This window comes from Erpetoichthys calabaricus, chromosome 12 (genome assembly GCF_900747795.2).
Source record: "Erpetoichthys calabaricus chromosome 12, fErpCal1.3, whole genome shotgun sequence".
NCBI classification, from domain to species: Eukaryota; Metazoa; Chordata; class Cladistia; order Polypteriformes; family Polypteridae; genus Erpetoichthys; species Erpetoichthys calabaricus.
The window spans coordinates 81,263,561-81,290,722 of record NC_041405.2 but is presented as its reverse complement, the minus strand read 5'-3'; the positions used below and the strand labels follow the sequence as shown (position 1 = coordinate 81,290,722).

The following is a 27,162-nucleotide window of genomic DNA, read 5'->3' as shown; positions in this document are numbered from 1 at the left end:
GCAGGCAGTGGCGGTTGGTTGCTGTTGGGCAGCATTTGAGGCAGAAGGAAAACTCAGTATGAACTGTTGAAATGGAAAGCATCTAAAGAAAAAGCAAGTTGTAATACTCACAATTCTTCAGCTTTGGATAGTGACACATACAAAGGTGATGAATTTGCATGTAAACTGTGAAGCCACTTTTGAATGTGCGTGACGTAACAAAAGTGCTGGGCACATTTTTAAATCTGTCGTGCACCAATCTCCATGGTACAAGGCAGATTTATCATGTGCAGTTGATCCCTTACAGAATTTTAGTCTGTTAATAAGCTGATAATATGGCATATTAGCTGTAATTGTCACTGAGCACATGTGGTCAGATATTTGCACTTAATGTATACTTGATAATAATTCAAAAGCCTAACATTGAAATGACTGATTGGCAAAACCTTTACATGAAACACCTCTTGGGCCATCCTGGATATATATCAAAAGTGTGTTTTGGAGCAGGTTTAAGTATACCTTATCTTACCTTTACCATTGTTAATTATACAAAATGGCAGTGTTCATAGTTGCCTTCATTTTAGATTAAGTTTGCATAGTAACAGTTGTTAGTGCTTTTTAAATGAGCAAGAAATTTATTTTTTTTTGTATTTGGAAAAATGAATATATTCAATTTTTTTGATATTTGTTTGAACTACAAGGTGTTAGCCAGATGTCGTCTTCTTCTTTCAACTGTTAACTCTTTATTTTGTGTGATCTGTAAGCCTGAAAGTGAAATGAGAGTTAAACTGAACTAAACTATATGCAATTTGTAAAGTGTTGCATCCCTAGTTTACGTAATAGTGGGCAGTATGGCCAAAATCCATATCACAGTATAACCAAAAATTCCAATGGTTTTAGTAGATGTTGATATTATTTGTGTGTATTTTTCAGACTGAAATTTATTTTCAAAGAAATGTTCAGTAATCCCTCGCTATATCACGCTTCGACTTTCGCGGCTTCACTCTATCGCAGATTTTATATGTAAGCATATTTAAATATATATCACGGATTTTTTGCTGGTTCGCGGATTTCTGCAGACAATGGGTCTTTTAATTTCTGGTACATGCTTCCTCAGTTGGTTTGCCCAGTTGATTTCATACAAGGGACGCTATTGGCAAATGGCTGAGAAGCTACCTATCCAGAGCGCGTATTACGTATTAAATAAAACTCCTCAAATATATTGTGAGCACGGGTGCTCTTCGCACCCCTAGAGGATACGGCTGCTCCTCAAAAAACGCTGAAAGATTGCCTTCACATTGCTCTCTTCTTTGCTGGGCTTACATATGGCTGCTTTATCAAGCGATATGCTTCCTGCACGGTGCTTCGCATACTTAAAGGATCAAACAGCACGTGTTGATTTTTGCTTTTCTCTCTCTCTCTCTCTCTCTTGCTCTGACATTCTCTGCTCCTGATGGAGGGGGTGTGAGCAGGGAGGTTGTTCGCACACCTAGACGATACGGTCGTTCGTCTAAAAATGCTGAAAGATTACCTTCACGTTACTCCCTTCTGTGCAGCTGCTTCGTGAAGCGACATGCTGCACCGTGCTTCGCATACTTAAAAGCTCGAAGGGCACGTATTGATTTTAGATTATTTGTTTTTATCTGTCTCTCTCTCACTGTCTCAGACATTCTCTGCTCCTGATGGAGGGGAGTGAGCTGCTGCCTTCCTTGCAACTGCTTTGTGCGGCGGTGCTTCGCATACTTAAAAGCCAAACAGCCCTATTGATTTGTTTGCTTTTCTCTCTCTCTCTCTGACATTCTCTGCTCCTGACGCGCACTCCTTTGAAGAGGAAGATATGTTTGCATTCTTTTAATTGTGAGACGGAACTGTCATCTTGTGAATTTCCCCTTGGGATTAATAAAGTATCCATCTATCCATCCATCTATCCATCCATCCATCCATCCATCCATCCATTGAGCACAGTGTAAACTTTTGAAAAAGATACAAATGTTTGTTTGCAGTGTTTGAATAAAGTTCCTGTCTCTCTACAACCTCCTGTGTTTCTGTGCAAATCTGTGACCCAAGCATGACAATATAAAAATTACCATATAAACATATGGTTTCTACCTCGTGGATTTTCACCTTTCATGGGGGGTTCTGGAATGCAACCCCCGCAATCGAAGAGGGATTACTGTATTGCTTTTCTTTATTATTACCATGCTTATTTTAACTACATCTGTTTGTTGTCTGGTACAAATCTTGTAATCGATATTTAATCCACTTTCTATTGTCCAAATGGCTTGAAATTTTGCACATTTACTCACTTCCGATGACAATACATGAATCAATAATCAGTTTCACTAATTCATCAATTAATCCATGTTAATTAAGAAATGCAATTTTCATATGAAGAATAGTTAAACATTTCACCAATAGGTGGCACTAGTAACGGATAGAAATATTAAAGGAAGTGTTAAAATATTGATTACAAAATTATACTAAAACAAACCCAAGACTAAAAAGTTGAAAATAATATAAATATAAAATAACTTTTTTAAAAACCATGCTTATATTAAGTTAAAAAGTGTACTAAAAAGTAAAAAAATAAGTCTCTCATACATCACTCGTAAAATAAAAGCGTGGGCGCTTTTCATCAATCAACATTGAAATTAAAATCTTAGCAAAAGCGAGTGTAGGAAGAGAATTGGTTTTTTTTAGCAGAATTTAAGAGAATGAGTTTAGACCTTTTCATTTTGTAATTTTTTTATTTTTATTGATTTTAATTAGTTATTATTTTAATTATAACCCTTTCTTATTTGCAATGGTGATGAACAGGTTGACAAATGAGATTAAACAGGAGTCTCCGTGGACTATGGTGTTTGCTGATGACATTGTGATCTGTAGCAATAGTAGGGAGCAGGTTGAGGAGACCCTGGAGAGGTGGAGATATGCTTTAGATAGGAAAGGAATTAAGGTCAGTAGATACAAGACAGAATACATGTGTGTGAATGACAGGGAGGTCAGATGCATGGTGAAGATGCAGGGAGTAGAATTGGCGAAGGTTGATGAGTTTAAATACTTAAATACAGTATAGGGTAATGGGGATTGTGGAAGAGAGGTGAAAAAGAGAGTGCAGGCAGGGTGGAATGGGTGGAGATGAGTGTCAGGAATGATTTGTGACAGACAAGATATCAGCAAGAGTGAAAGGGAAGGTCTACAGGACGGTAGTGAGACCAGCTATGTTATATGGGTTGGAGACGGTGGCACTGACTAGAAAGCAGGCGACAGAGCTGGAGGTAGAGTTAAAGATGCTAAGATTTGCATTGGGTGTGACAAGGATGGATAGGATTAGAAATGAGTACATTAGAGGGTCAGCTCAAATTGGACAGTTGGGAGACAAAGTCAGAGAGGCGAGATTTGGACATGTGCAGAGGAGAGATGCTGAGTATATTGGGAGAAGGATGCTAAGGATAGAGCTTCCAGGCAAGAGAAAAAGAGGAAGGCCTAAGCAAAGGTTTATGGATGTGGTGAGAGAGGACATGCAGGTGATTGGTGTAACAGAAAAAGATGCAGAGGACAGAAAGATATAGAAGAAGATGATCCACTGTGGCAACCCGTAATGGGAGCAGCCGAAAGAAGAAGATTGATTTTAATTAGAAACCGATAACATTCCATACAGTCAAGTCAAATTTAACAAATCAAAGCAAAATTAGAACTTCCCACCCAAGACAGAGAGAGGAGCTGGCAATCAAAGCTACTCTATAAAAGGAGTAAGAAAAGAAGGGTATCTTTTTACCCAAAATGGAAACTTATTCTAAAATGTTATTGATTAGATCCTGCCATATTTAAAAAAAGGTTTGAACAGATTAGTGCTGGGCGGTATACCGGTTCATACCGAAAACCGTTTTTTATTTTTTTTATGATATGGATTTTTCTTATACTGCAACACCGGTTTAAATTGCCTAAACGACGTTCGGAACGTGGCGCAGTGGGAAACTGTTCCAAGTGGGGACCTTTTTCACTGCTACACCGCTAAACACAGATTTGTTGCACTAGGGCTCTTTTTCACTGCTACACCACCAAATATGTAGCGGTAGCATAGTTATTGCGCGGTGAAAATGGACAGAGAACATTCCGAAACTGAAGCCGACGATAAAGTTGAACATGATGAACAGAAGAACTTTTGCCGAAAAAAAGGAGTCACGTCCGTCGCCTGGAGATACTTTAGTTTTAAAAGGTCAGATGTGTAAATACTGTTTCTATACTACTGGATAATACTGCAAGCCAAGTTGTACTCGTTTTATTTGTTTTCAATAAGGTGTAATGTACCTGGGTACTGTGTAATAGTGTGACGACATGTTGACTTTATTCTCGACATTTCTACTTTATTCTCGCCGTTTATGTCAAGATTAAAGTCGACATGTTGACTTTATTCTCGTAATTTGTCATTAAAGTAGAACATCGTAAAGTAAACTTCATCGTAAAATGAATATTTAATTTACTAGATTTTCTCAAACCCCATCATAAGTTATATAGCACATTAAATGCTTTGTGTTAAGTGATTCTTAAACTGACTTCTTCTTGCACTAAGAGGAGGCGCCGGCAGTGATCGCCGCACAGAATACAATCATATGGGGGCACGGCGGCATGCCTGCCTTGTATTTGTATGTTTTTCTGGTGGGTTTACTCGGCGTGCTTCAGTTTCCTTTCAAAGTCATGTAGGATGTGGGGTTTTGTTGTGCTATATTGACCCTGCTAGTGTATGTTTTGCTTGTATTCATCCTGCGATGTGCTGGCGACTCGTTCAGAGATGGGCGCAACTCTGAATGGATGGCATAATTAAATATGTATAACGAAGATATTTTTAAAGTTCTGAACACTCGATGGGCTAAGTTTATAACTAGTTTTAATTTCACAAAGATGTTTATCGTGTGGTGATTGGTTATATGGTGAAAGAAAAAGGAAGGATAGGAACTGGGGTTTTGTTATTTCAGATAGAGACAGCATGCATGCAATAAAGATAGCCCGCTCAGAAGAACATGCATTGAATTCTGTGTTTGTGTCTCCGACCAGCAGATCACAAACCCAACATTTACACAATATTTAAGTTAAACCTGTGCAATAGCTATTCATACATCCAGTTTTTTGGAGCCTCGTCACACCTGCCGTCAAGTTCTCTACACTGAACATACACCTGGGGACCCCTTACTGCAAGGGAGCAGCACTACCGTGCATGTGTAATACCTGCTTTAATGCATTTCATCATGAAAATGATATCAAGTATTTATCTTAGCATTCTAAATTTTCAGAAAGCAGGAATATCATGAAGTGAATGGATTCTGTATGGTGATCGCTGTCTTCTCTTAGTGCGGAGGAAGTCAGTTTAAGAAGCGTAATGATTAACCACTGGGTCGGGGAACGTAACACAAAGCATTTAATGTGCTGCATTAATTTATGACGGGGTAAATTAAGTAATTGATTAAACATTGATTTTAGGAAGAAGTTTAGTTTATGACGTTCTACTTTTAATTATGAAGTAAACTATGAGAATAGAGTGGAAATGTCGACTTTAATCTCAACATAAACGGCGAGAATAAAGTGGAAATGTCGACTTTAATCTCGACATAAACGGCGAGAATAAAGTGGAAATGTTGACTTTGTTCTCGACATATAGTTTGTTTTTTTCTTCCCAGTATAGCTTAGCTTGAAGCAAGGTCCATATTAATGCAGTTTGCCTAAATGATGGTTCAGTTGGTAAAGATGTCATCAACAAGTTGCACTTGTTTTATTTTATTTTAATTTGGTGAATATTATGTAATGCACCTGGGCTTGAAGTCTTGAAGTAATAGTGCAACTATTATTTATTTTATTGTTATTATTTATTAATTTAAATATTATGCAGTTTAATGATGATAAAGTTGTTTAAAAAGTCACTTTAACGTGTCAGTGGACAGAGATTGTTAACATTAACAGAAAGTGTAGTTGTTTTACAAAAAATATTTACTATTTATTCCTTTTCTAAGACATATTCGGTGCAATACAATTTTTGACAAGCACTTCTGAATATTTTACTAAGTCTAAATGCCTCTTTGTATGGTTGAAAATATGTTGTCAAAATTATAGTTTGTTTTTGCAAAATTTGTTCAATAAAAAGGTTCTATATTTTGACTGCATCTGTCATGCAATGTGATACCTTCTCCATTAGTGCCACCCCCTTGAAAACTATCACTTTATGGGGCAATGTAAAACTGTATTAAAATGTTTTTTTGTACAATGTACAATACTCTTGACAGTGGAATAGGTTATTCTTAGCCAGTAATTGCAGTGGAAAATGTGATTAACATCCACTCATGCATGGGGAAAAAAATACCGTCGAATACCGTGAAACAGGGATAATTTAGAAAAATACCGTGATATAGAATTTTGGTCATACCGCCCACCCCTAGAACAGATCCTCTAAGTGAGAATTTGATTTTTTCCAATTTCAAATATAGAACATTGGTTAGGGCTGGGCGATTTGGCCTAAATTCAAAATCTCGATTTAATTGAACATTTTAACTCGATTACGATTAATGAACGATTATTTTATTTATTTATTTATTTATTTTTTTTGCCCTCATAGTTCACTGACAAGTTTTGTACAGTAAATATGCTCACATATTGCAAGTGAGAGATTTTTGAATGAAGGGTGCATTACTTGATTTTAAAATAATTGAAGGAAACACAAAATCTACTATCTGTGATTATTTATTGAACATCAATGTTGAACAACTGAAATTAAAGCACACATTGCCTAAAATGAACAGTCACTTTGTTCTTATAAAAAAAGTAAAAATATATAACTTGCACTTTTGGAAACAAAATTAATTATTTTCAATGTTTTTCTTATTAAAAGTAGAAAATAAGCAGTATCTCTTCTAAATAAAATAACTCTTATATATCCTGTAAATAATATTTTAAACAGTGCATTTCTTGCATCTTCTGTAAACAAATATTTTAATGTGCAATGTATCAATATAAACAACAAATTGTTGTAATGAAAATAGAACTCTCTAAACACTGTTGCATGAGGTGATCTTAGCGATCTTGTCATGTCACTATATGAACATGAATTTACTCTAAGTTCTTACTAAGAAACACGAGCATGTTAACCTTTTCAGGTTTCAGGCAGGACCTGAGGCATGTAACAATGTTTCCGCCCGAACTGAAAACCCGCTCTGATGGGGAGCTAGTAGCTGGTATGCAGAGATACTTTTTTGCCACCTTACTTAGAGTGGGAAAGTGTACATGATGCTTCCTCCACCAGTCCAGTGGATTTGCCTCACTATCCAGCATGGGGGACACCAAATAGCTGCTCATCTCTGCTTCTAGCGATTGCTGAAGTGACAGAGTGGGTGTAGCTGAACTTGCTGAAGGTGTTGCCTCACTCCCTTTAAAAAAGCTTCCTAATGACCTCTTTTGCTTTTTTGCTACTGCTGATGAAGTTGTTGGTTCTGCAGTCTCTGTAATCTGACTTTCTCTGCAGACTTCAGCTTCTGACATCTTCTCCTTTCTCTGTTTTCACTTTCTCCTGAATGGTAGGGACATTGTGAGCAGAAATGTAGGTAGCTTTAAATCTGGGCTCAACAAAACTGGCTGTGTCCAGTAGCTCTTCTGTGATAGGATCTGAGTACTTCTCCTTAAGGTACCTGAGGAGTTTTAGTCAGCTCCACATCATCTTCCTCCTCAGCAAGCACTCGTGAATTGAGGATGTGCAGTACAGGCTTTACAAATGAAATGGTCACATACTCTTACCCTGATAGGGCGTCTGTGAACTCCATCAAGGGGGAAAGAGCCTTGCTGACAGCCTCTAAGACATCCAGGTCAGCCCACGATGGAACAAGGTGCCTGTATTTTTTGTCTTCAGAAAGGACCTGTGTAATAGCTTTCCTTTGTTCGAGGACTCTTGCAATCATCATTTGCATCGATCCCCATCTGGTAACGCATGCTGTTTTTAGCTTGTGTTGTGGCAGGTTCAGTTCTTGTTGCACCTTCATTAATGCCTTCTTTTTTTCCAGCTATAGGAAAAAGCACTGACTATGTTTTTGCACACCCTCACTGCACGTGTCACACGTTGATCTTTCAATCCATTTTCTGAAACACACAAAATTAATAATTTTTTTATTATTATTGACAATATTTTATTTATACCTGAAGCTTTAACAGTACCAAAATTAATGAGCCTCTTAGATTTCTTAAATAATATCAGATTAACAACACATTTTTACAACACAATGATTTTTACTTTAACGATGTAGTGTTCTGTTACATTGTAATGTGAACTTAACATTGTAACACTGTAATATCAAGCATATTGTAACATTTATAAAGGTGCTTTATGAACAAATTTAGCGTAGCCAGAATATAGTAAATGCCAGATATGCCCAATTTGATAACATCCCAATGCTATTATATTTAATTAAGCTGACGTGTACTTACCAATTGCAAGGTGTAGTCGGTGTCCAAAACACTTCTGCCGTAACCATCCATTAAGCGCAGCAGCTTTGATAACATTAGCACCGTTGTCTGTCGTAATGGCTGAAAGTTTTTGTTCCGCGAGGTCCCATTCAGAAAGCATATCTTTCAGACCTTGCGCAGTCATATCTGCCGTGTGATCGGCTGGAAAATATGCCGTCTCAAGGCATCTCTGGCGCAGCTACCAATTGTCGTCAATGTAGTGCAAAGTAAGGCTCAAGAATGGGTCCATCGTCCTACTTGACCAGAGATCAGATGTGGCTGCAAAGTGTTGAACATTTTTCAGTTCAGCAGCTACATTTTTACAACATGTCTTGTGCAAAGTAAGGCTCAAGAATGGGTCCATCGTCCTACTTGACCAGAGATCAGATGTGGCTGCAAAGTGTTGAACATTTTTCAGTTCAGCAGCTACATTTTTACAACATGTCTTGTACATGTCTGGCAGCACAGTTTTAGAAAAATGTGATCGTGATGGCACAGTGTATTTTCTGTCAAGAGTGTTAACGAGGTGTTTAAACCCGCTTCGCTCCACTGTAGCCAAGGGAGTCCTATCCTTTGCGATGTAATAACAAATAGCATCAGTTATTTCTTTCCATCTTCTTGAACTCTTCTCATACTGTGTGGCATTTGTGAACGCTTGTGTTATCGACATCTGCTTTGCGGAGGCACTTGTTGCTGGGCGCTTGTCAGTCTTTTTGTTTTTTTTGAGCCATGCACTTTTCATATTCAGTAACGTGATTGTGCTTCAAGTGTTGAAACAAATTGGTGGTGTTACCTTTGGGCGTCGAAACTGTTTTTCTACAGTGTCTACATCTGACTTCATTTTGCTCGATGTCATCCTTACTGAAGCCAAAATGTGTCCAAATGACGGAGACTGCGTTTTTCTTTGGTACAAGCTGCTCTTGTTGCTCAGTTGTGTCAGTGTTTAAGCTCGACATGTCGGCGAAATAACGTAACGTAACGGAGCGGGGTCACGTGACTCCACACGCGGTAGTGTTTTTAAAGGGAAAGTAATTGAAATAATCGACCTGGAAAAATTTGATCGATTATAGGTTCTGAATGTCGATTTCGATTACTTTTTCGATTAAACGCCCAGCCCTAACATTGGTTACCTACTGACTTAAGAGTGGTGGGGTGGGATTCTTCCACTGAAGCAAGATAAATCTACATACTAGTAGTATAGTAAAGGAAATTAGTTTTTTTTTTTTTGGCCTTCTTCACTTTAAGGCTGTCTGGGAGAGCACCAAGCAGAGCTTTTAATGGGTTAGGAATGATTGTGACACCAAGGCTGTCTGTTAGGCATGCAAATATTTCCCTCCAAAATGTTGTTAATTTGGCGCACTTCTAGAACATGTGGCCCACTGAGGCTGGAGCTTGATTGCAACATTCACAGGTTGAATCTTGCCCTGGAAACATTTTGGACAACTTTAAACGAGATAAATGCACTTGATAAAAGATTTTAACTTGAATGTCTGAATGTTTTGCACATAAGGAGCACGAATGTATTCTATGCAGAGCCGCCTTCCACTCTTTTTCTGAAATATTGAGTGACAGATCCTTTCCCCAATGTACTCTGGGGTCTTTGAAAGGAAGAGACTTTAAAGTATTTTTATAAATTGTCCAGATGCTATCTGAGTCTTCAAGACTGATCAATAGTTCTTCTGAAATAGAACAAGGTGAAAGATAAGGAAAATTGTGCAGGTTCTGTTTAGCAAAGTTTCAAGCTTGAAAGTAGTGGAGGAATTGTGTTGATGAGAAGTTGATATTTGAAATGTAATTGTTTGTGGGATGCAAAGACCTTATCTATGTTCAAGTAGAGCTGCGTGGTATACCGGTTCATACCAAAAACAGTTTATTTTTGTTACGATATGGATTTTTCTTATACCACAACACCGGTTTAAATAGCCTAAACAACGTTTGGAACATGGCGCCACGGGAAACTGTTTAAGGGGGGACCTTTTTCACTGCTGCACCGCTAAACACGCATCTAACGGAGTACATTCATTAATGGAGGTATTGAAAGATGAAAATGGACAGAGAACATTCTGAAACTGAAGCTGTAGCAGACGATAAAGTTGAACATGACACAGAAGAACTTTTCCCGAAAAAAGAAGCTGTGTCTGTTGTCTGGAGATACTTTGGTTTTAAAAGGTCGGATGTAGACCATTATGTTCAAATGTGTGAATACTGTTTCTATGCTACTGGATAATACTGCAAGCCAAGTTGTACTTGTTTTATTTATTTATTTTTTTTTATACTGTGTAATGTACTTGAGTACTGTGTAATAGTGTGACAACATGTTGAATTTATTCTCGACATTTCCACTTTATTCTCGCCGCTTATGACAAGAGTATTCTCGACATTTCTACTTTATTCTCACCGTTTGTCGAGATTAAAGCCGACATGTTGACTTTATTCTTGTAATTTGTCATTAAAGTAGAACATCGTAAACTAACGTCATCTTAAAATGAATATTTAATTTACTAGATTTTCCCCTGTCATAAGTTATGTGGCACATTAAATGCTTTGTACTAAGTGTTCCCCGAGCCATGTTAATCGTGCTTCTTAAACTGACTTCCCCTTGCACTAAGGGGAGGCGCAGGCAGTGATCACACAGAATACATTAAATTCATGATATTCCTGCTCCCTTAACATTTAGAATGCTAAGATAAATACTTGATATCATTTTCATGATAAAATGCATTCAAGCATCTATTAATCATGTGGGGGCATGGTGGCGTGGAGGGTGCACTGTTGCGTCGCAGCAAGGGGGTCCCGGGTGTTCCCTGCCTTGAATTTGTATGTTTTTCTGTTTGAGTTTATGCGGAGGCATGCCAGTGGGAGTAAGACTGTTAAGAAATTCTTCGGGGAATGAAACTTGATCTGCGGGATCGTCTGTGATGATGGAGTCAACGCTGGTGAAAGTTACTTCATCGGTAGGGATAAGTTTCAGTACTTGTTCATTAAGGTGTAGCGAGTCTTCGTTGGTGACGCTTAATATAGCTCGCGTACTGAGTTGTTCCGGAGTCACAGTTGAGAAGTCGATGTTGCCATATAGTTGTTGAACGGGATCAGAAATAAAAGGAAAACAATGTGAAGGTAATGGACGTGGGAGGAGTGTTAGAGTTGGTGGGTGGGGCTCTGTCATGCGTATCCCATGACGCGGTTGGAGGGTTAGAGTTGGCGAGTGGGGCTCTGTCTTGCGTGCGTGTGGATCCCATGGTCGGGCGACTTGGTGGATTATATATAGAAAAGCAGCCGGAACCGAAAAGAACAATGAAAAGTCAACGTGGCTCAGAGGTGCATGTGGACTGTAGCAGAGACGAAAGCGACTGAGGCGGTGTTTGGTGAGGTGTTGAGTGCCTCGAGAGCGAGGGTGGACTCGGGAGGCGGGTTAGAGTTGGCAGGCGGGGCTCTGTCGTGCGTATCCCATGACGCGGGAGAAGGGTTAGAGTTGGCGGGCGGAGCTCTGTCATGCGTATCCCATGGTGTCTGTCTTGCGTGCCATGGTTGGCTGCTTAGTGAATAGTTGGCGGGCATGGCTCTGTCTTGTGTGCGTCTTGCTTGCCAGGTTTGGTACATCAGACAGAGACACCACGCATGCAATAAAGAAAGCCCGCTCAGAAGAACATTCATTGAATTCTGTGTTCGTGTCTCAGATTACCAGATCATGAACCCAATATTTAAGGTAAACCTGTGTGAAACACATTCATATGTCCAGTTTTTTGGAGCCTCGTCACACCTGCGGTAAAGTTCTCTACACCGAACGTACACCTGGGGATCCCTTTCTGCGAGGGAGCAGCACTACCGCCACACTACCTTGCATGTTTAATACCTGCTTTAATGCATTTCATCATGAAAATTTATCTTGGCATTCTACATTTTCAGAGAGCAAGAGTATCCATCCATCCATCCATTTTCCAACACGCTGAATCCGAACACAGGGTCACGGGGGGTCTGCTGGAGCCAATCCCAGCCAACACAGGGCACAAGGCAGGAACCAATCCTGGGCAGGGTGCCAACCCACCGCAGGACACACACAAACGCACACACTAGGGCCAATTTAGAATCGCCAATCCACCTAACCTGCATGTCTTTGGACTGTGGGAGGAAACCGGAGCCCCCGGAGGAAACCCACGCAGACACGGGGAGAACATGCAAACTCCACGCAGGGAGGACCAAGGAAGCGAATCCAGGTCCCCAGGTCTCCCAACTGTGAGGCAGCAGCGCTACCCACTGTGCCACCGTGCCACCCGCAAGAATATCATGAAATGAATGTATTCTGTGAGGCGATCGCTTCCTCTTAGTGCAGAGGAAGTCAGTTTAAGAAGCACGTAGCGATTAACAACTGGGTCGGGGAACACTTTACACAAAGTATTTAATGTGCTACATTAACTTATGACGGGGTTTGAGAAAATCTAGTAAATTAAACATTGATTTTAGGATGAAGTTTAGTTTACGACATTATACTTTAATGACAAAATAAACTATGAAAATAAAGTGGAAATGTCGACTTTAATCTCAACATAAACGGCAAGAATAAAGTCGAAATGTCGACTTTACTCTCAACAGTTTTTTTTTTTTTTGTGTTAGGTTTTTTTTTTTTTTCTTCTTTCTTCACCGTGGTGCTAATATGCTTCCGTAGGGCTTTACCACAAATAGCATTGTAAATGCAAGTTGCAGTTTTATTATTTATGTGTATAGCTTAGCTTGAAGAAAGGTCCATATTAATGCAGTTTGCCTTAATGATGGTTCAGTAGGTAAAGATTTCATCACCAAGTTGCACTTGTTTTATTTTATTTTATTTTAATTTGGTGAATACTGTGTTAAAGCACCTGGGCTTGAAGTCTTGGATGTAATAGTATTATTACTGAAAGCTGCACTATTATTTATTTTAATTATTATTTATTAGTTTAAATATTATGCAGTTTAATGATGGTAAAGTTGTTTAAAAAGTCACTTTAATGTGTCAGTGGACAGATTGTTAACATTAACAAAGTGTAGTTGTTTTACAAAAAATATTTACTATTTATTCCTTTTCTAAGACATGTTCAGTGCAATACAACTTTTGACAAGCACCTCTGTATATTTTACTAAGTCTAAATGCCTCTTTGGATGGTTGAAAATATGTTGTCAAAATTTTAGTTCAAGTTGTTTGCAAATTTTGTTCAATAAAAAGGTTCTATATTTTGATTGCCTCTGTCATGCAATGTGATTCCTTCTCTTCATTAGTGCCACCCTCTTGAAAACTATCACTTTATGGGGCCAAGCAAACCTGTATTAATACTTGTGAGCACATGAAGATGTTTTTTTTGTACAATTTACAATTCTCATGACAGTGGAGTAGGTTATTCTTAGCCAGTAATTGCAGTGGAAAATGTGGTTATCATCCACTCATGCATGGGAAAACAATACTGTCCAATACCGTGAAACCAGTATAATTTTGAAAAATATCGTGATATAGAATTTTGGCCCTATAGCCCAACACTATTTGCAAGTCTCTTAAGTGTTTTAATCCCAGATATTTTCCAGACATTGAATAGTGTATATGTTTGAGAGGGTGGAAAATGGTGGTTGTTATGTAGAGGTGCAACAGATAAAAGCTTTTCTGTCTGAAAGTGCTTCCTACATTGGTTCCATATTCTGAGAGAATGAAGTATAATTAGATTTTTAGTGTAATGACAGTAGTTTGTATTAACTGGGGCACAGAGCAGGGAATATAAAGAAGTATTGGAAGATTTTATTTCTGTTGCATACCAGGCTTGTGGATATTGATCAATTTGTGTCGATGTCCAGGTCTTTATAGCTTGTATATTTGCTGCTTACTAATAAAATTGAAACTTGGGTAGTGGCATGCCCCCTTCTGCTTTAGGTTGTCATAGAGTCGCCCTTTGGATGCGTGGATATTTCGAATGAGTGAGTGAAAAGAGTGAGTGACCATTTTAATTATAGGACAAAATGAGTCCGAGTATCGACAGTGAACAAGCTTGTGTTTAGTGCAGCAACTCACATTTTTTAATTGGAAGAAATGAAGAATTTTTTCTTGCTGCTTAGTAAACAATAGGCTTTTTAGCTTAGCAGCCAAGTGCGTGTATTTTACATGTAAACTTGTTAAACATGTTAGCCTTGTATCCTCTTGATAAACATTTTATTAGAATTGTGGCTTGTAATTATGACAATAGTTTTTTCTTTTATGGCATGTGCCCTATGGATAGATATTTGTATGCACGTTTTATTAGTTTAAAAAGGGTGTTTTAAGGGTGTTAATTTTTTTTATGGTCTCTAAATGTCACTTTCATTTTGTTAATGAACAGGTAACACTTGTGGTCTGCAATTTAATTATAAAAAATACCATTTTAATTTAGAACAAAAAGCTTCTACATCGCAAATAAGTAAAAAAATAAACAAATCGATGTTGGAATCAGCCAATTCTATAAACATGAAATTGGGGATTGGTATTAGCCAAAAACTTGCTTAGAGCATCCTTACTTAAAACAACTCCTTAGTATAACCATGCCTTTATGTGTGGCAGTATTCATATTTGAAATATGTGTTAACCAAATTACTTTATCTAGAGGTGGAAGTTTTTGAGCAGCCAGCACAACTGAATAAAGCTTTATGAATCCCTAAAATGTAGAATTATACAGCAACATCTTCCAGAAAAACATGAATAATTATTTAGTGCAGGGCTGTCCAAACCATGACCCCCCAGGCCACGATTATTCTGCTGGGACCTTTCTTTTGGCAAGCAGGGCACTATTTAAAATGATATATATTTTATTATTTCAGGCCATAAATATAGATAGTAATAGTTTCTGCAATAATTTTAAGTTTGCCTTGGGCTCAGTATTCATTTTCTTCTCAGAAAGAAAGAAAAAAAAAAGATATTTGTAAAGTTGTTCGTCGAACAGGTGTGATAAATTCAGAAAAAAGGAATGGGATACATTATTTGTTTGAGTCGTAAGAAGCTAAATGTCATTCTTAATCCCCCTCTGCCCAAACCCTCCAAGGACTTGCATACAGGCCTATTAAATGTCGACCAAGTACTGTGTAAATTCAATAAAATCCTCTTAATGAGACCATATCATATGGTCAAATATCTTGACAAATAAAATCCACTCTTTTGTGTGTTTTGATTTTAAAATCAATTGTTAACTTTTGTGTTTGTTAGGAATGTCCACTTAAGCCAATGTCACATTACATGACTTCTACTTGGAGGGGATTTCAAACTTGATGAGTGCAGTTGCTGATCTTGTTAGAACATTGGAGCAATCTAGATAAAAACAGGCCATTTAACCTAACAAAGCTTGCCAGTGCTATCCATTTAATACTTTATATATAAAAAAAAAAAAAAAACCAAAAAACACAAAAAACTAAAGTCTAGTTTAGAAAGTCATCTATAAACTTATCCAGAGATATATGGAACACCAATCTTAATGTCAGCTAGTTCTAATAGGGTTCCTTGCACCATAACCCTCTCCTTCCTGTGTCCGAGACAGTTTTGTACCTATCTCTGAACAAAACCTAGAACATCCATCCATCCATCCATTGTCCAACCCGCTGAATCCGAACACATGGTCACAGGGGTCTGCTGGAGCCAATCCTAGCCAACACAGGGCACAAGGCAGGAACCAATCCCGGGCAGGGTGCCAACCCACCGCAGGACGCACACACTAGGGCCAATTTAGAATCGCCAATCCACCTAACCGCATGTCTTTGGACTGTGGGAGGAAACCGGAGCGCCCGGAGGAAACCCACGCAGACACGGGGAGAACATGCAAACTCCATGCAGGGAGGACCCGGGAAGCGAACCCAGGTCCCCAGGTCTCCCAACTGCGAGGCAGCAGCGCTACCCACTGCGCCACCGTGCCGCCAACCTGGAACTCACACTTCTTTTAGTTTGATACCCAACCTCTCATGTGGCACCTTATCAAATGCCAAATGACATATAATATTCTCCCCTTTGATTATATCTTTTTGTTGCTTCCTCATAGAATACCAGCATTTTGGTGAAACATGACCTCCCTTGTCTGAACCCATGCTCACTATTCAGTAAAAATCCTGTTCTTGTTAAAAATTGCTCTTTTCCTTAATACTTCCTTCCATTAATTTATTTGTGATGCACATTAAGTTTACCTGTAATTGCTTGCCAGGTTATCCTTTTTATATAACAGGATAATATTTTCTATTTCCAGTCCTTCTGAAGTTCCCCAGGGCACAGTGACTTCCTGAAACTCTATATAAAGGGTTTATATATGTACTTGCTAACCTCCTTAAGAACTTGAGGGAAAATATTATCTGATTGTGGTGATTTGTTTGATTTCAACCAATTTAATCTAGCAGTAGTTTTCTCTTTACAATTTCCAAATTACTGGGAGGGTTATCTACTTTCTCACATGTGAAGACCTCAGAAAAATGCAAGTTTAGAGCATCTGCTATTTTATTATCCTTTTTTATTCCCCTGTACTATTCCTGAGGCACTTCACCTCCTCCTTGACTGTTCTTTTACTATTAAAATAATGAAAGAATCTCTTTGGGTCAACTTTTGCCATATCTGCTATATTCCTCTTTAACTGCATTTTAGCCTGCCTAATATATTGCTCGAATATGTTAGATTACATGACTAGAAGTCACATGGTATGTTAAATTAGGTGAGTGTTGTGGCAGATGGCCGGGTGTGGTCATCAGCCGCCTGCCTATTTAAGGAACACCTCCCTTCAATCAAGGCTGGAGTCGGGTGAGAAGGACGAGGTCGGAGAGGAGGCGGCAAGGAGAGGCCTGGAGAGAGAAAGAGAGAAGCCTGGACTTTGGGAGACTGTTGGGGTTTGTGTGGCGGTGCACTTATAGACTTATTGTACATATTAGTGTAAATAAAACATGTGGTGATGGCTTTGAACGTGTCTGCCTGTCTGTGTCCGGGTTGCGCAATCCACAGTGTGTAATGGGTTTCTGGCAGAACCAGAGGTCATGTGAAGGCTTTACAAGTACAGTGAGTTTAGCCACAATCTCATCCCTCTTTCCATTCTGTCATGGTTCATAAAGGAATCTCTCATCTGTTTGTCAGGGCCAGAACACTTGTGTTTCTTATTCCTTTTAGTTGCATCATGCGTATTGAACCTCCGTGTGATCATTCACTGGTTGTCAGCTGTCCCATGCACAAAAGTATTCCCTTACTATTTAAGACAAAGTCTGGGGTAAATTGCAAACTGGTTGGGCTGAATCAATGGGTTTGTTAGACTACATGACTGGAGAGCACAGCAGTGTGCTGTGACTGCCTCTGACTTGCTAAGGTTATGTAAATAAATTCTGTGACTGAAAATTGTTGGAAGGTTGTATATTGTGACATGGTCTCTAGTTTGTCCATGAATAGTGGTGTATGATATGTGATGACTTAGCCCAAAGATGCTTGATGTAATTGCTGTTTTGTGATATATTTTTATAAGAGGTATATGTTAATATACATATCTCACAGCAAGCAAATGGCAGCAAGTTGTGTGCGCTTAAATTGTTTTTTATAAAAATAAAGGATATTAGTACATTTATACTTTTCAGTACAGTTGTATATTTAATTTTCTTCTTGAGAAGTTAGATTAGTTTCTTCTAAATGTTATTTATGTACAGGTATCTCCCCTCATCAGTTACTGAAATAGGTATTATGTCTGTGATATTGCTCTGCCTATTTTGTAAAGGCTAGCCATTTTGGTTAAGTTTCTTATGTTACTACAGTATAAAATGTTCATGTTATCCATTTGTTATAATGCTGTTGTTATAACATACACACAGTTTGGCTTCCATTTTAATTATTTTTTACATTCATATTTTTGTCTTTAGATCAGTTCAAATTTCAACAATATTATCACAGAGAAACTCCGATGCAACACATTCCCCGACACTGGAAAAAGAAAACCTCAAGTTAACCAGAAGGATAATTTCTGGCTAGTAACAGCAAGATCCCAGAGCTCCATAAATAACTGGTTTACAGACCTGGCTGGGACTAAACCCCTCACTCAACTTGCCAAGAAGGTAGAACAGTTTGTTTTTAAATATATTTAAATCTTTTAATGTATAGTATATTTAAAGTCGTTAATCTATCAGGTTTCAATGGAACCACTAGTGAGTTAAATTTTCAGTTTCCAACAAATGTATTGAATTATTTTACACATTTTTCTGTTTGTAAAAATTAATATTGCATATTTAGCACTTTCTGTTTAGGATTGTCTCAGTAGTTAATGTCCCTTTTCTTAAGAAAAACTAATGTTTATTTTGTTTAGATGTCTAAACTGATTTAATAGCAAAATGTATACATGTGTGTTCACAAGTCCTGGAATACTTCCAGGTGCATCGTAGAACTTAAGGACATGTCATACTCTGATAAGCTCAGAGAATTAAATGTGTTTAATCTCTTCAAAGGAGAATGCTCCATGACTTAACTTGGATTTTCAAAATTCTCAAAGGCAATGGTAAAGTAGTTTCAGCTGAAATCTTTCAACTTGGCAGTGAATCATTTTCTCAAAGATGCCATTAGAAATAAATGGAATGGTATTATAACTGCACTCCTTTATGCAAAGAGTTGTGCGAAGTGGGGACAATCTGTCCAGCCATGTAGTTGAAGCAGAAACCTTGACAACCTTTAAAAGGTATCTGGATGAGATTGGGGCACCTTAGCTATTAGTTAAACAAACAAACTTAATGGACTAAATTGTCTCCTCTTGTTTGTCAAATTTCTTATGTTCTATAAAAATAGTTTATCTTGTTGAATGAACAGCATTGTAATTAATGTGAATATAAAACATGGCAAAAATGGTTACCTTATTGAATGTTTATATTTTGTGTTTTAGGTTCCCATCTTTGGTAAAAAAGAGGAAGTGTTTGGCTACTTGGCAAAGTATACTGTGCCAGTAATGAGAGCAGCTTGGCTCATCAAAATGACCTGTGCCTACTTTGCAGCAATTATTGAAACCAAAGTGAAAAAACGACATGTAATTGACCCCTGTATAGGTAATGCAAGTACATGAAATATTTATTTTTGTTCAGTTGGACTGTACAGTTTTGTTTGCTGTACTGTAGAGAACAGTATAATTCTGTGATTGTGTGTGTTTAAGTACAGGCTGTGACTGGGCAATACAGACTTAAAGTGATATTGTGATATTTGGTATTGCTTGATATGTACTCAAAAGATAGGTATGTATATACTGTATATTTATATGCATACCTTTTCCATACAGACCTAAAACTTGGTATATTTTTGTACAGTTGCATTTTGAAATATTAGAAGAGGAAACATGTTTATTTTTCATAATATAATAATTTAATGAATAGCAGTGACTCAAAGAAACAGCTCAAATAACATATTTATCTCACCATTTTTAATTTATATCTCTTGTACTTATTTTTGTTTTATTTTCATTGGAAGTATTGTGATCAACCCCTAGCCTATTTTCCCTGTATTTGTGTCTGTCTGTCACTATCATCTCAGTAAACATTGCTCTCTATTGCAATATTTAATTTTTTTTTTTTGCATAAGGAATGACAAAGTTCTTGCTTCATTCCTACCCTAATCACAGATCATAATACATGTATATTATATTGGGCAGCCACAGACGATTACAGTTGAACCTCATCATTCGCACATTTAATTTTTATGACTTCCAAGTATTTGTGTATTTTTTTTTTTTTTTTTGTAACTTCATTTTATCTTTCATGTCGGGAACGGCACACATTTTCCGGATTCACGACTATGTGCCGTACAGGAAAAAAATGAGAGGTATGATGCATGCAAGTTTGGGGAGTGGCTTGCATCCTGTTAGGCGCTTCACCAGTCTTCTTTACTGTACCATTCTAGATTGAAGAGCTCCCCATGTATTCATTGCATATTGTTATTGTTTTACTTTTTAAAAAAAAAAAAAAAAAAAAAATCACTTTTTTTTTGGTTGCAATTATGCCTCCAAAGCATAGTGCAAGTACTAAGGGCTCTAATCCTAAGCATGCCAATTCAGTGATGCAGCTTAGTGAGAAAATAAAAGTGCTAGATAAACTTTAAGTCAGAATGTCGGCAGCCACCTTTGCCCATGACCAGCTGGCTAGAGACATTGAGGTATCCAATCCTATCATCGGCCACAGCCACAAGATTAAACATCAGCTTGCCTCTGCCATTCTCCATGACCTTTAAAGATCTCAAGCACCGCACAAAGCAGATGTCAGTAACGGATTATTTCAAGCCAATGTGTTTTTCACGATCTCCAGCACCATCTGCCAGCTGTGAAAGGACAGAGTGTTTGAATGTATTTTGAGACCTCACCAGTCTTGGTGTCTTCCAGAAAAGCAACTAAACATTTTTTTATTTAGGTGTTAGCATAAAAGGTCACACAATTCTAGGGAATAAGTGAGAAAAAAACATATGCTACAAATTTTATTAAGTGAATTGCATTTTATGGGTTCGAATTTCAGGGTTACTCTGTTGTGAAAAGTACATATTATCAGAAGTATTTTGTTATAAAGAATTCTATGCAGAAAGTGTATTTTGAGCAGTCTTTAGCAAAAGATTATAGATTTTGGTGGTTGCAGGGACCTAACCCCCTATTTCCCACTTGTTCAGTGTATTAACATTTGCGTCTTTGACTTTGGCGCTGTTTTCTAGAAATGTTACCCCCGTAAAAGTTGAGGATTGACTTTATTTTACAAACAATTAATCTGTTGACTATTTTATTGATTAATGTAAAAACAATTTTGTCCAAATAATTCAAGCAGGCATATGAATGTGCTTTGTATTTAAATCCTCCTTCATAAAAAGACAAGTGTCTGTGTCCGTCCGTGTATCCGCCTGGTTTCTGTCTCTGTTGTATGCCATTTGTTATGGGATTCATAAAAGCATTGATAGTGTTTGTGATGGGTACTCTTTCTTTCTTGGAATGAAAAATGCAATGCATCTTATTAACATAATATTCCAATAGATGTTTCACTGGAAATGTTAATGCTGAATACATCAAGGTCTATATTGATTGCTTAGATTTCAACCCCTCATAGACAGGTTGCACAGGTAGTATTGAATAATTTTGTATATTGAATTTGAAAACATCAGGATATGGAAAAAAACCAAAACTAATAATTCCCACAGGCAGATACACAAGACAGCACTGTTAACAATAAAATATTTGAATCAAAAAGCTTCAAAGTAAAAATTGATATTTTTTTAAATTAGTGATGGTCTTATTAACATAACTTGATGCCAGCAGTCCAATTTTAAACAAGACAAAATAATAATTAAGATTTTGGGTTGTTTTATACTTCAGTGTTACAATTGATCCACTCTGAGTCTCTTTGCACATTAAATGCTATTTCTTTCATACACTTGAATATAGCTGCTAGGAATAATTGTTATAAACCAGCTTAATAATATTTGTAAATAACATGGGTGGTAAAATTGTAAATGCATATGATAGTCTAATAGGCTTCCAACTTTGCCGACCTGGTAGTCCAGGTATGCTTTCTAGTAGCCCAGCTTTATAACAACATTTATTTATAAAGCACATTTTCATAAAAATAATGTAGCTCAAAGTGCTTTACATGATGAAGAAAGAGAAAAAAAAAGACAAAAAATAATTAAAATAAGAGAACACTAAATAACATAGAATAAAAGTAGGGTCCGATGGCCAGGGAGGACAGAAAAAACCAAAAAACTCCAGACGGCTGGAGAAAAAATAAAATCTGCAGGGGTTCCAGGCCATGAGACCGCCCAGCCCACTCTAGGCATTCTACCTAACATAAATGACCTCAATCAGTCCTCATTGTATTCAGGGTTCTCTTTATATATATATATATATATATATATATATATATATATATATATATATATATACAGGGTGAAAAGTTACCTACAAATTTTGCGGCATTGCTTATTTGTAAAGTTTTGTTGTACACAAGTGTGTAGCACTCTTTCACCATAATATAAACACTAATGACATTTTGAGAATATTGTAGTAAATAAACAACATTTATGGGATTATGTCATGTCAACGCATTTTGTGGATTTCATTTAATTATCAAAAGTTGTTGAACATCAAAGTATTGAACATTGTGATACTGGCTTTTGCATGTTAATTTTTTCTTAAATACTGAAGCAAATTGAACATTCAATATGTTGCTGTGCCTTAGTGGAGGGGTATTCAGTTAAATTTCCAGGAGGTCCACACAGCCAGTTTTGCTTTAGAGCAGAGGTCTGAACAATTATGCATCTCTAATGTCAAAACCTTTATACTTATTGTCAGACCATTTACACCTTATATGAAACCAGGTTAATTTCCATTTTTTTAATGCAAACATTTTACTATTTGTTCTGTCATGCTTAAATAACATGTCAATTATAGGAAGAAAAAAAAACACCATAGTTGTTGTTCAGAAAGTTCACAATTTTAATGTCCTGAGCAATGCATAAATGAAATAACTAATCTCTAGAACTAAGGTAGAATCCTGATTATATGTGAATTATGGTAGATCAAAAGCATATTTCGGGGGAAAAAAACTGACATAGCCTGCTCTTTCTACTTTTTTTCCATCCTCTGTTTCTCTTGTTCATTAAGGAAAATAAGGTTTTTGGTTGTTCTATCAGGATTTTAAATCTTAGCAAGAATTCAGTTAGTGCAACTCTCAAACGTGTTCTGTTGAACGGTGCTTACTTTTAACAATATTAATTTGTTAGAATGCTGATTCATATTGATATGTAGATACAAACCTAGTTTTTTTTTCTTGTGTGATTATAGCTCCCCTCTCCTGTAAGATCATGGCTGGTGACTGAGATTGCTCACTGTATAAGTTTCAAATGCTGTCATGCTTAATAGATCTCACAGAATTACTTTTTCTTTTTGGGTGGAAAATCTCACACATAACTGAAGCTGGCCATTATCAGTTATGTCATCAATGGCTAAGTATAGAAATAGTGCACTTTGAATTATAGGCCTATGTGTGAGCATTTCCATGTAAAGGGAAAAAGTACAAAGTTATGGCTGATAGTACTTTAAGATAATGATTGGAAAGAGTACTGTTCCATTAATGAAAACATAGATATTTAAGTGACATAAGTACAAATGGTCAGGGTTGCATTATAATTTGTATATGTCAAGAAGTTGAAACATTCAGCAATTTTAAATATTGCTATGTTAAGATAGTATAAGATGTGCCTTTATTAACTGAGCATTCATAGAAGTAATAAATAGAATTAATAAGTTTACTTACATTTTTTGGGGCAGATGTTGTCAATAGTTGACAGGGATAAATAGGGGTTGAGAGCTGTAAATGTTTCTAAAACTTGCTGTTACATTATACAGTGCATCCGGAAAGTATTCACAGCGCATCACTTTTTCCACATTTTGTTATGTTACAGCCTTATTCCAAAATGGATTAAATTCATTTTTTTTCCTCAGAATTCTACACACAACACCCCATAATGACAACGTGAAAAAAGTTTACTTGAGATTTTTGCAAATTTATTAAAAATAAAAAAATTGAGAAAGCACATGTACATAAGTATTCACAGCCTTTGCCATGAAGCTCAAAATTGAGCTCAGGTGCATCCTGTTTCCCCTGATCATCCTTGAGATGTTTCTGCAGCTTAATTGGAGTCTGACTGTGGTAAATTCAGTTGATTGGACATGATTTGGAAAGGCACACACCTGTCTATATAAGGTCCCACAGTTGACAGTTCATGTCAGATCACAAACCAAGCATGAAGTCAAAGGAATTGTCTGTAGACCTCCAAGAGAGGATTGTCTCGAGGCACAAATCTGGGGAAGGTTACAGAAAAATTTCTGCTGCTTTGAAGGTCCAAATGAGCACAGTGGCCTCCATCATCCGTAAGTGGAAGAAGTTCGAAACCACTAGGACTCGTCCTAGAGCTGACCGGCCATCTAAACTGAGCGATCAGGGGAGAAGGCCCTTAGTCAGGGAGGTGACCAAGAACCCGATGGTCACTCTGTCAGAGCTCCAGAGGTCCTCTGTGGAGGGAGGAGAACCTTCCAGAAGGACAACCATCTCTGCAGCAATCCACCAATCAGGCCTGTATGGCAGAGTGGCCAGACGGAAGCCACTCCTTAGTAAAAGGCACATGGCAGCCCGCCTGGAGTTTGCCAAAAGGCACCTGAAGGACTCTCAGACCATGAGAAAGAAAATTCTCTGGTCTGATGAGACAAAGATTGAACTCATGTTTGGAGGAAACCAGGTACCGCTCGTCACCAGGCCAATACCATCCCTACAGTGAAGCATGGTGGTGACAGCATTATGCTGTGGGGATGTTTTTCAGCGGCAGGAACTGGGAGACTAGTCAAGATAAAGGGAAAGAAAACTGCAGTAATGTACAGATACATCCTGGATGAAAACCTGCTTCAGAGCTCTATTGAATTCAGACTGGGGCGATGGTTCATCTTTCAGCAGGACAACGACCCTAAGCACACAGCCAAGATATCAAAGGAGTGGCTTTAGGACAACTCTGTGAATGTCCTTGAGTGGCCCAGCCAGAGCCCAGACTTGAATCTGATTGAACATCTTTGGAGAGATCTTAAAATGGCTGTGCACCGACACTTCCCATCCAACCTGATGGAGCTTGGGAGGTGCTGCAAAGAGGAATTGGTGAAACTGGCCAAGGATAGGTGTGCCAAGCTTGTGGCATCATATTCAAAAAGACTTGAGGCTGTAATTGCTGCCAAAGGTGCATCAAGTATTGAGCAAAGGCTGTGAATACTTATTATGTACATGTGATTTCTCAGTTTTTTTATTTTTAATAAATTTGCAAAAACCTCAAGTAAACTTTTTTCACGTTGTCATTATGGGGTGTTGTGTATAGAATTCTGAGGAAAAAAATGAATTTAATCCATTTTGGAATAAGGCGCTGTGAATACTTTCCGGATGCACTGTAGGCAGACTGTCCTTGCTAGTAGGAATGTTAGACTTGTTGACTTCATGTCTGATTCCTGAGTGTGCATGTGACTATGCGGGTTCGCTCCATGCTCCCATCTTGCTTCTGGGAGCCCTTGAACCTGACACCGACGAGCTAGGCAGTGAGGCACAAGAAAGCAAGCCCGTCCAGGCTATGCACCAGGGGAGTATCCCTACCTGCAGCTGACCTTTTCTCTGCTTTCTCCTGCTGGTCTGTTCACCTCGCTGATCCCTGGCTCCGGTGAGCTCCCCCAACAACCAGGGCGCTCATGCTGGGGGGGGGGGGTTCATTTCCCTACTCCCGTTGCCTTTGCTGGCCTTATGCAGCGAGCCATCCTACTTCTGGTCACTCCCGCTTCTCAAAATGCTCAGTGGTAGAGATCACTACCAACTGCTCCCGGGGTGCCAGCCAAACACCCCACGAGGGCTCACTGTCCAGCTGCCTGTGAGCCTGCGCTCGCTCACTCTCGCTCTCTTGCACTGGCTATCCTCTCCCTGCTTCCTGCCTTCTTCTCCTGCAACCTCCGTTTGTCTTTTCTTTTTCTCATTCATTTTCTTCCCCTGCTAGCCACTTTGCGCTTCTATTTATCACGAAGAAGTGGATCAGATGTGGCAATTAGCAGCTCCCGGCATCAATTATGTATGCGGACAACTCCTCACCTGTGAGTTTAAGTGAGGACCGTCCACATCACGAATCACCCGGGAACAGCTCTGGCCACACATACCACGCCCCTCTCTAAGCCGCGGGTGCAGTGATTATTTATTTAAAAAGTGTCCCTGTTGACTTCAGCTGTGGACCCGCTACACCACAGTGCAGTGAAGAGCAAAAATGGCATCAACATCTATTGAGAATGAGAAGCGAACACACGAAGCAAAATACTCGGTGGATGATGTTTTGTGTATTATCGCTAAGTTGAACTCTGACTTTTCACACTCTGATTTTGATGCGAGTGATCTGGAGGTTGAACAGGAGGGTGAGGTACCAGCATCTGTTGATCGGCCCCCAGCTGAGCACATTCGTGCAGCTGATGGGTCTACGGCAAGGTTCACCTGGGAAGAATACCCAGACATTAATCCATGAGAAGCAAGCTGTTTACCGGACAGAGCGGCTTGCTGGTGGACTCAATGGAGTACCAACCACTGCATTACTTCTTGCTGTTCTTTCCTGAATCTGTCTTTCAGCTAATGTCTGATGAGACAAACAGGTAGACTGAGCAATTTTTTGATTTGTATGCTGAGCTTTCACTGCATTCTCGTTTTTCAAAGTAAAAGCCTACAACAAAAGAGGAAAAAAGGGCTACCTTACATTGCAAATAGAGATGGGACTGGACTGGTGCTATAACTTTAGAGAGCACTGGTCCAAATATTTTCTGTCCCCTGGTGGCTTTGTACAGGTTATGTCGCGTAACAGGTACATGCTTCTGCAAAGTTTTATGCAGATGTTGCTGCATGCACCGCCTGATTGTGTTTTGCACAGCAACAGACAACTGAAAAAGAGGCACCACTGCAACTCCTATTGCAAGTAGTGCAATGTGGCAGTACACACAGTTCTTTGCTTTGAATGTTACCATACTTTAAGGACAATACTATGTAAAATGTGGCATCACATAGTATAGAGGTTCATACAACACAGTAACATTTGTCATAAATACATTTTATTTATTACATAAAAGAGTTAAATGAAGAAAAAAAAAACTAAACTATTTTTTTGTTATTATTTTTTATTGTTATTTGTTGGCTTTATTTATTTTTGTAATAGTAGTA

At 38.2% G+C, this 27,162-nt stretch overlaps 1 protein-coding gene across 1 annotated transcript in view; it reads left to right on the top strand.

The window, feature by feature from the left end:
• med12 (mediator complex subunit 12) overlaps positions 1–27,162 on the top strand; it is a 146,450-nt gene that overhangs the window by 3,942 nt on the left and 115,346 nt on the right. The window contains 2 exon segments of the mRNA XM_051935384.1: positions 18,307–18,498; positions 19,314–19,473. Coding sequence (XP_051791344.1) covers positions 18,307–18,498; positions 19,314–19,473 — 352 coding nt within the window.